Here is a 9,739-nt window from a genome sequence, read left to right as displayed (position 1 = left end):
GTATCCATATTAAAAAAAAAGAAAGAACTTTCTTTCTTTTCTTTTTCTTTTATTTATTAGCTTATATCGAATAGGCTCAAAACTAAAATTTAAAAATACTTCAAATATTATATTATAATTATGTCGAGGTATAATTTGTTATTATATTTAGACAAATCATTTATATATTTTTGATAAAAATTAAAGTCTAGTAAATAATTGAAATAGAAAATGTAAATTGGAGCTTTTCTTTTTCTCTTTCTTCTCTATTGAAATAAAGAAAATTATTTCATTTCCTCTTATAACTCATACTATGAAACTTTGGAAAAGAGTAATTAAAAGATGTGTTATAACATGAAGTCACTATTTCCAAAAACAATTTGCGTCTATGTCAAGACGCTCCACAACAAAAGTAATTTACCTGTTAAGACTTTTGTTGGAGGATTTTAGGTGAGAAAGAAATATTTATATATGGTATTTATTGATTTAGAAAAAACATACGATAAAGTTTCTTGAGAGATGCTTTGGTGAGTCTTAATGAAGAAAATAATTCCTTTAAAGTTATTAATATAGTTAAAGATATATATGACAAGTTGCAACGAATGTGAGGACGTTTGTGTGTTTGACTGATAGCTTTCCTATTACCTCAAGATTGCATTAAGGATCAACGCCAAGCCCATTTCTTTTAAAATTAGTTATGGACAAGCTTATAGGATATATCCAAGATAAGATGCCATGACGTATGTTATTTGTCGATAATATAGTCTTAATTGCTGAAACTAATGATGATTTTTATGCAAAATTAGAATTATAATGGCATACATTGGAGTTTCGAGGCTTTAAACAGAGTATATCTAACATTGAATATATGAAATATATGTTTAAGTAGTCATAGAAAAGCTAGTGCTAATGTGATTAAGTTGGATGATGAGCTAGTACCAAAAATAGTCATTTTTTATATATGAGATCAATTATTCAGAACAATGCTAAAATAGAAACGGATATAAATAATAGGATTTAAGTAAAATGAGTGAGGTAACGAAATGTATCAGGTGTGTTGTGTGATTGCAATATGCCTTTAAAATTAAAGGCAAAGTTGTATAAAACAACTATAAGGCATCTATTATTATATGAGATTACGTTGGACCGTTAAATAATAACATGAAAAGAAAATAAGTGTAATTGAGATGATGATACTTAGATAGATATATATGATAAGACTAAAAGAGTTAAAGGCAAAGTTGTATAAAACAACTATAAGGCATCTATTATTATATGAGATTACGTTGGACAGTTAAATAATAACATGAAAAGAAAATAAGTGTAATTGAGATGATGATACTTAGATAGATATATGATAAGACTAAAAGAGACAAAATCAGAAATTGAGAGATTCAAAAAAAAATAGAGATAGTTCGAATTAAAGAAAATATAAGATGATCTTTTGAGATGGTTTGGATATGTGAAAGTAAGCCTAGAAGTGTATCAGTTAGGAAAAATAAGTTTTTGGATTTAGGAAAGATCAAAACTTATAGAAATAGATCATGAAAGATGTAGATATAAATAATAAGAAATTATATGAGGGTTAAAGAAGTATATGAAAATATTTTTTTTTATATATAAATGAGTAATACAAGAAGATTCAAAACTATGACCTATTATGATTCTTTTTTTTTTATTTGTAGTCTTTCATATAATCAACTCTAAAGTTATGAGATAAAAGATTTAATTTGTTATTATTGTATTTCATCAACTGTTAATAAAATTTTTTAAATCCACCAACTATAATGGGTGATGGATATCTCTTTAAGATATATTAAAAGAATAAAAGAAATAATATAATAAAAAATATATTAATTAATTTCCTAACTCATTTGTAAAGTTTAAAAATAACATTGGAGATGAATTCTTGGAAACAAGTCTTTCTACAATAGAAGTTTTTTTTTTTTCACTATGTTGAAACTCGCGAATTCAAATGCAGGCCATGAGGCCCAATATAAAAACATACAATTGGCCCAACTGCCTACGAGACGGCCCATAGCAGCAGATAACAGGTACTATTAGGGAAGCGCGAGGGTCAAATTCGTAAATGAGCTCCATAATCGGCTTTCGGCAAAGTTGGTCGGTCTGTTTTCCTCCTCCGATTCGGAAATCACGGTTTGCCTGAGAATCGCCATTGCTTTCTTTAAAGCTTCTTGACTGTAAGTTACAAGCTTTCGATTGCAAACGAAATTGTTTAACTATAGGCCTTCCTTGAAATTCAAGCGTTTCTTCCGAGTGCGTAGCCTGCTGAAAATGCAACTCCTCTTTTTGTTTTTTCTATTTTGCTTGAGGAGTTGTAAATTTAGTTTCTTCTATATTTTATTCGCCTCTTTTTGGTATATTTTAATACTTTCCAAAGTTATGTATAGTTGTCGTCGCTTTCCATGATTCTTTTATTACCAGGTCCTTCTTTTGGTTTCGTCTTATTTCTTGTTCCATTTTTTTCAGAGTTTTATTTCACTTAGATGCAAATATTAGTGAGTAAAATGTGATAATCAAATGGAAAGAGACAAGAAGAAAGAAAAAGAATGGTTCATAATTCGAAGTATGAAGAGGCGGGAATGGAGAGAAGAAAGTGAAAGGTAGGAATGGCGGTGGTGGTGGATGGGCTAGGTCTTTGAGTCTTTGTTTGAAGTCAGAGTCTGTGAGATTTGATTAGTACGGTACATGGTGAAATTGTTTTGACGATGTCATTCAGAACGAATTGGGATGGGCTGGAAAAGGATGAACCTTTTTCAATGATCTCCAACTCCAGCCACTTAGAGAAACTCATGATCCTTTTTTTTTTTTTTGGCAGTGCACAAGTTCTTGCAAAACTATGATAATGGTGGTTCATTGTTCAGCTGTTGTATTATTCAACTGTTCAATTAATTCGGTGGAAAGAGGACTTTAGTGAAACACATTGCCAGAAGTTTGAGAATCGTATATGTTGCCCTATTTGAGTAGTTTTCTTCTTTTAATTGAAGATGACATTTCGTCCTTTGTCCTGCCCTTTTGCAGACTATCTTCCGTTCATATAGAAGTTTACTTTTCTCTTATAAATGATTGTAGCCATTATTTCTGCAGGATTTTAAGTATGGCAGGGAGAAACCATATGCCTCAGCATCCTGATAGTTTCCAAGGTTTTCGCAATGGCCCTCAGCCTGTTTTGAACCAGGCACCAGGTCCTATGCATTTGCACCCTGCAGCTCGGGAAGAAGTTGAAATGCAGCACAGAGAAATCCAGAGGATTATTGCTGAGAATCGACTTATCATAGATGATAATACTCATTTTCAAAGGGAATTGGCTGCTGCAAAAGACGAGATTCGCAGATTAAGCCAGGTCACATACAAGCTCCAGGCTGGAAAAGAGGCTCAGACCAGGGAATTGATTGATAGAGGACTGAAGCTTGAAGCAGAGCTTCATGCTTCTGAGCTGCTCAGGGAAGAGGTTATGCATTTAAGAACTGAAATTAAAAAATTGAATGCTTTAAGGATGGAATTGACTACCCAACTCCAGGGTCTGACAAAGGAGGTTAATCATTTGCAAGCTGAGAATCAGCAGCTAATTGCCTTAAGGGCTGAAGTTGAAGGAACGCATAAGGCGCTTGTTGATGCAAGGTTTGAAATTGCATTTTATTTTGGTTAAAGATTCATCTATTAATTTGAGTTCTACCTTTTTCTCTTCTTGTGGTGGAGGTAAACATGTGATAAGATGACTATGGGATGGCATTGCATATAGTTGCCAAATGCTACTCTTTCTACAAAATGAAATGGGTTCTGCGTGTTTTCATAGGAGAGCTTTTGAATATCAGAAGAATCTTAATGAGCAACAAGCCGAACAGAAAAAAGCAATGGAGCGAAATCTTATCTCCATGGCTTGTGAAATTGAGAAGCTTCGTGCAGAGCAGATGAATGCAGACAGGAGAGCACAAGGAATTGGTATCTCTTTCGGACTCTACCTATCCCTTCCTCCTCTCTATCTGTAGCATGCAACTAGTTATAAAATTTCATAACTGTTATTATATGTGGCTCCTCCTATTGAGGGTTTTAGCATCTGCTGCTCTCCAAAATCATGTTTGAATGAAAGCCTCTGTAAAATTTATATAGGTGGTTACAGAACGGTGAATGGAAGCCCTGAAATGAAATATCCTGATGGTGCATTTGCTCAAGGATACCATGGTGGCTGGCGACCCTACAGTAACCATGATCCTCCATGGCGTTGATTTCATGAAGACGGCTGTAGACGGCCTGGTTTTGAGTGGCTTCACCAGGTCTTAGGCTCTTAGCTTCTTGATGATAGATTTTGTAGTGAAAGAAAAGAACTATTGAACTGGGATAAAGTTTAATCTTTCATGTTTCCTTGTGGCCTTGGTTCTTTTGCATTTGAATTGAAACCAGCTGTGCTGTTATTTTAATTTTTTGTGCTTTTATATCGAGGAGACAGGCTGACTGCCAAAAAATGTAAAGATATACGGCATAGATACTTTCAATCTGCCGTGCTGATAAAGTCGACTGCTTGCTGGAAGGGAAAATCAATATGAGCTTATTGTGTTGAAGAATAGTTTCTTCTGGTTTATTTTAAATACTGTCCTCGACGGTGGATGAAGTCAACATTCTTTTGGTTGATCTTAAATACTGTTATTTATTTCATGTTTTGACGCAGATCTACTTGAAACACTACAGATACAGGCCACAGTGGTGGACTTGCTCGAAAGGGAGATATTTTAATCTACTTTGCGAAGGTAGATTTTGCTAGATGAAACTGCTGCTAACTCCATTTTCTTTCCTCATTTTGTCAATTCACCTGATCAGAAAACTGCAACCTGGCAAACTTGCCACGCCAGAACTGCTTTTGATTCAACACCATGCTGAATTTTGAAACCGCTCTGAGTTCTATTTGTGCCAGAATTTGTTTGGCAGGTGAGGATTTCCAGGATAATCACAACAATAGAAACAGATTTGCTGTTAATGTTTACAAGCATGATGGTATGAAGTTCTTGCTGTAAACCATTGACAAAATCTCCGCTGTTGAGTGAAAAAAAAAAAAAAAAAAACCGTTTTTACGTATTCCAGAAAAGCTCTTATCAAATGTTTCCCTGAATTTTATCTGCCAGTGCATGTAGTCAGATTTGCATATAAGCACTCGGTAAACTAAACATTATCCAAATGACAAAATTATTAAGTCACGCCATCTTGTTGCGAATAACTCAAAATTGTCATCATCAAAGCACTTTGATGGCTGTTAATCGAAGACAGTCCATTACAGTGGATGCGACATGTTTTTGTTTAACTAATAGTAGAAACCAAGTCATAAAATAATGGACTTACCAGCCACTTCTTAGCCCTACCATGCCATCTCTCCGCTATTTGGATAAACGACAATTGCCTTGGTTGTCAACTGGAACATTGAGAAGTTACAGTTAGAATCATTTGTTTATTACTTCGGAAAAAGAAAAAAGAAAAAGGAAAAATATACTCCAGATTGTCCGCTCATTGCTTGAACTCATTGACTTGAGAATATGAAACACAATATGATGATATAATACAAAAATAATATTAAAAAAAATACACGGTTAAAATTTTAGCAAAAATTTTATATGGATTAACAAAAACAAAAAAATGTATTTTGTGTTTTCCATATCAACATGAATTGTAATACATAATTTTTTAGTAAAACACAATACAAATATACAAATTGTTAATATTTTTATACAACAACAAAAATACATGAATTGTCAGATCTTACCTCGTTAAATTTGCCGGCAAGGCTTTCAATAAAATGGGGAGGTGCACAATTTATTCCAACTGCATTTACTTTGTCGCTCTCGTTTAATATATCAAAACACTCTTTTAAAACTCTCTCCTGATGGAGCATTCGCACCATCTACAGAACTGAAGCGGATCCATGATGGAATTTGAATGTTTTCTTCCTCAAGCAACTCAACACAGGCCTGCAAGTAGAGATAGAAAGATATCATCACTCTGTGAAGGGAAATTCCAGTCAAGAGGAAAAGGGATATAAAATATATTGTTAAGAGCATCAGGACACCAAGACATTTTTCACTCTGCAGCAGCTAGAAAAGAGGCAAGTAAACTTAGATTTCTGCACTCTGAATGAGTGCTTTAGCATTGATAATGAACAATTTCATTAGAGCTAATATGTAGAATGCTATGAATAGAATTCTGATTGCATTTTTAATGATTTTGAAGAATCTTTCCATAAAGGATGAAAATTTTCAAACAAAAAATGTTCAACATTGAGTCATAAAGAGTAATTTGATGATTAAACTTTTGAGTCACTGTTCATTAAACTGTACAACTTATTGCTGGCTGATTTTTATTTTTAAAACTTTGAAGAATAGATCAATGATACACTGGAACTTGAAAAGCAAATAAAGAATGCGAGTAACTTCCCATATGTAAGCATGGTAATCTTAAAAGAAAAAGTTCATTATTTATTTCCTAAAATTGCAAGAGGAATCACTTGAACTTGATATGCTGTTATTTTCTTTTTGTTTGAATAAGGAAGAATTGAAGACAATAAAAAAAATTCAGTCCATTAAACCAAAGGTTCTAGTTCTACCAGCAACTTGTGTGATCATAAGAATTGCAGCTTGCAATTCATGAACATGATAATCTATCGTTAAAATAGTTTGATCCACTATCATTAAAATACATTCGCTAACAACAGTTTGTAACCAACATATGGTCATTACTCAGTAAACAAATTGCCATTCCTGCAACATTGTCGTCAATATATATGATACATAAAAAATGAAATTTGTACAAGAACAAACCTGAGCTTCAAGTTTATTGGGAAAGGTCTCGAAGGCTAGCAAATCTGGACCTGCTTCAACAAGAACTTGCAATCTGCGGCGGTGAAAATCTTTCAGCTTGTCCAGATTTACTTCAGCTCCATAACATTCACTTAAGGAAAAGACAAAACACATGCAGATAATGTCATGTTAAGGTAATGAAAGATGTCTGATCTCTAAAAGATTTTGACTATGTCTAAGTTATACAAATTTTTGGAGCCTGTATCCTGAACCATCAGCCAGATATGCTCCATAACTTCCAATTGAGGCTGCAACCATAGCTCGGTTGTAGCTATTCCCAGGAACACTCCCTATGGTGTCCCACAACTTATCACGGGCTTCCACAGCCAATTTAACACTCTTTTCTAGTAATAACTCCCCTTCTTCGAGGGAAAGTCCCCTGGACAGGAATCCAGGAATCGTGGCCTGCAAATACAAACTAGATGCAACTAAGAGAATAGATGATTAGGATGAAAACCAGAAAATGGAAGCAAGACAAACTCCAGTTCTTTGTGGTAGCAAGCCATAATAACCTTCAGCAAGATTGATTACTAACATGGAAAATTACAATTGTTTTCTTCAGCCTTCATTCTCAAGTTAAGAAGAAAAGAGATTCAAATTTGGAAAGGCTGAATATTATAATTAAAATGGATTTATTATATACCATCATCTCATATAAATTATTCTCCCTAACGTGAAGGCAGGCAAGTCCATACAAAGATGTTGCTTGTGTACAGGAATTCAGTCATTGGGAGTTCACTGCAGAAGATTTTTTTATTTTATTTTATTTTTTTAGAATCATTGCAGAAGAACTTAAACAGATGATAACTGCAGAAATTTCTGTTGGCTCATTAATAGAAGCAAACTTAAGGAAAAATAACATAATCAGAATATTTTTCATGAATTTCCCAAGAAAATATTCTCCATGTTCTCAGACTCAAAATTTAGAAAGAGCAAAAATAGTTCACTCTCAATGAGAGGCATATGGGAAAGAGACAGACTTTTTGCATTGGAAAAGGAAGCATATAGTAAATATGTCTCCTAATAATCACTTTTAAAATGTTTGCCTTAACAAAGCTGTGCATATAATCCACTTATGGCTGGCTAGAAATCCCTTAGGACCAGTTTCAGCATTAGGACCTTGTTATCTATTACAATCAAAGGCAATTTTTCACCAGATTAATGATAGGAATAGATGAATGGCAGATCACTCATTAGCCTGAAACATCAATTTATTTGGCTCAATCTGAAGACACTAATTAACAAACCTGGTAAGATGAAGTAACCAAGTTATCTGCACCATCCTCCAGATACTCCAGATGAACCTGCACATTTGACGACTCCACATTGATAAAAAATCTTAACCCGGGTTTTCAATAAAGTACAACCTGTTTTATAATGTATTTTTCAGAAATCCCAACAACCATAATCTTTCCTTCCCTTTTCACATGGAGACATTTGCAAAACACCAATGCATATATTTCTCTCAAAGCTCGGAGATAAAGAAAAAGAAAACGACAGAACGATACCTGTTTGATAAGGTCAGGGTCTTTGATCAAGCAAAGAGCGCTCCAAAGTGGGTCATTGATGGAAGCACCGTGACTCTCAAGCTGAGTAGCAAAACCTCCATCGATCACAGCACAACCTCCAGCTTTGTCTATCAAATCTTCCAACAATTAATTTCCCTTTTCAAAACCCATCGTTTCTTTTTGTCTCCGTTATGCCTCTCCTGCAGAGTTCTCTGTCCTCGGAGATCTTGCAGGAGAAACAAAGCAGGAGAAAGACAGAAGCTTTATTGGCGCCGACGACAAAGGGTTGGCTTGTTCGTTGCTTGTGCACATATATGTTTCTCAACGGGGACAAACTAAGGTTTAGTACTCATAGGTTTTTCAGAGCAGAGAATGGGGTTGGCCTGGCTGGTCTTTGGAAGTTTTCTTTCTCCAAGAAGTTTGTTTTTTTCTTTTTTTTTTTCCTAAAATAGAAATGTGGTCTTAGAAGCTGAGATCTTTCCTATTCATCTTTCTTGTGCTTTTTCTAGCAGCTTGATCTTGGATTTATTTTGATTGTTAAAATATGGATTATAAAGTTTATTTGAATACAAAAAATTCATTTAATTCGTACAAATTTGAATATGATTTAATTTCTTTCTATAAAAAAATTAATAATTAAATTTATCATTAATTTAAAATAAAAATAATTCAAATTCAAATAATTTAAATAAAATATTTGAAATTAAAATTATGCAAATATAAAACTACTCAAATTTAAACTAATACAAACTTCAAAAAAAAAAAAAACTTAAATTTTTTTAATAAAAAATAATCATATCTAAATGATCTAACCAAAAACCAATACGAGCCAACCACTAACCAATCCTCGTTATCAAGTCAGTTCAAGATTATTGACCTATATAAATATATATATATATATATATATATATATAATCAGCTTAAGATTTTTACATTTCCCGTGTATCTTGGTCAATATTCCATCCACATACGTAAAACAAAAAGCTTTCTCTCTTTGAAAAAGATATTGTAAACAAATTCAAACCATTCCGAATATTTAATGTTTTTTCCTCGATAACCAAATTGCACATTGTAATCCTATTTTTCTTAACCTTTTAATTTCATCATTGATGAAAACATGATTCACTTTTAAAATAGATGTAATTTACTTACAATTATTTTTATTATAATTTTATAATTAACTGATTATAATAAAAAAATTATATAAAGATTTATCACTTCTACATATAAATTCTACTTAAAATTTTGATAAATTTTAAATAATTCTAAATTACTATTAATTAATTATAATATGGTGATTATAAATTATATGTTTATTTATAAACATAAAAAAAAATTGAATTAGTGTTTTCTCAAGTTTTAGTGTTTCACCATGAAAACGTGGTGCATCTA

General features: G+C 32.8%; 1 protein-coding gene and 1 pseudogene across 5 annotated transcripts; one reads left to right on the top strand and one right to left on the bottom strand.

Moving 5' to 3' along the window:
* The first annotated feature begins 2,030 nt into the window (after nucleotides 1-2,030).
* Nucleotides 2,031-4,629, top strand: LOC111288179 (protein FLX-like 3). Of its 4 annotated transcripts, none has more exons than XM_022878954.2 (5): nucleotides 2,036-2,180; nucleotides 2,819-2,943; nucleotides 3,088-3,621; nucleotides 3,797-3,942; nucleotides 4,111-4,629. In XM_022878954.2, the coding sequence occupies exons 3-5, from the start codon at nucleotides 3,098-3,100 to the stop codon at nucleotides 4,224-4,226; spliced, it is 786 nt and encodes a 261-aa protein (XP_022734689.2). In that variant the 5' UTR covers nucleotides 2,036-2,180; nucleotides 2,819-2,943; nucleotides 3,088-3,097; the 3' UTR covers nucleotides 4,227-4,629. The 4 variants fall into 4 exon arrangements, with proteins under 4 accessions (XP_022734690.2, XP_089615926.1, XP_022734689.2 ...); XM_089759798.1 differs by having other exon boundaries at nucleotides 2,819-2,963; XM_022878955.2 differs by lacking the exon at nucleotides 2,819-2,943 and having other exon boundaries at nucleotides 2,031-2,180.
* A 502-nt stretch (nucleotides 4,630-5,131) lies between these two features.
* Nucleotides 5,132-9,170, bottom strand: LOC111288180 (homocysteine S-methyltransferase 1-like; annotated as a pseudogene). The gene is made up of 6 exons (XR_016341653.1): nucleotides 8,348-9,170; nucleotides 8,087-8,143; nucleotides 7,026-7,244; nucleotides 6,801-6,930; nucleotides 5,750-5,954; nucleotides 5,132-5,401 (listed from the first exon to the last, which is right to left on the bottom strand). The product of XR_016341653.1 is annotated as a homocysteine S-methyltransferase 1-like (transcript).
* Between the last annotated feature and the right edge of the window lie 569 nt (nucleotides 9,171-9,739).

Source organism: Durio zibethinus, chromosome 4 (genome assembly GCF_047325235.1).
Source record: "Durio zibethinus cultivar Kanyao isolate XHJ-2024 chromosome 4, ASM4732523v1, whole genome shotgun sequence".
NCBI lineage: Eukaryota > Viridiplantae > Streptophyta > Magnoliopsida > Malvales > Malvaceae > Durio > Durio zibethinus.
This window is presented reverse-complemented; position numbering and strand designations above follow the sequence as displayed.

What these genes read in the sequence shown, in the direction of transcription:
- LOC111288179 (XM_022878955.2), top strand. Translation starts at nt 3,098, where the DNA reads ATGGCAGGGAGAAACCATATGCCTCAGCATCCTGATAGTTTCCAAGGT. An exon ending in AAGGCGCTTGTTGATGCAAG is followed by an intron (nt 3,622 to 3,796) that starts GTTTGAAATTGC and finishes GTGTTTTCATAG; the next exon opens with GAGAGCTTTTGAATATCAGA. An exon ending in CAGGAGAGCACAAGGAATTG is followed by an intron (nt 3,943 to 4,110) that starts GTATCTCTTTCG and finishes AAATTTATATAG; the next exon opens with GTGGTTACAGAACGGTGAAT.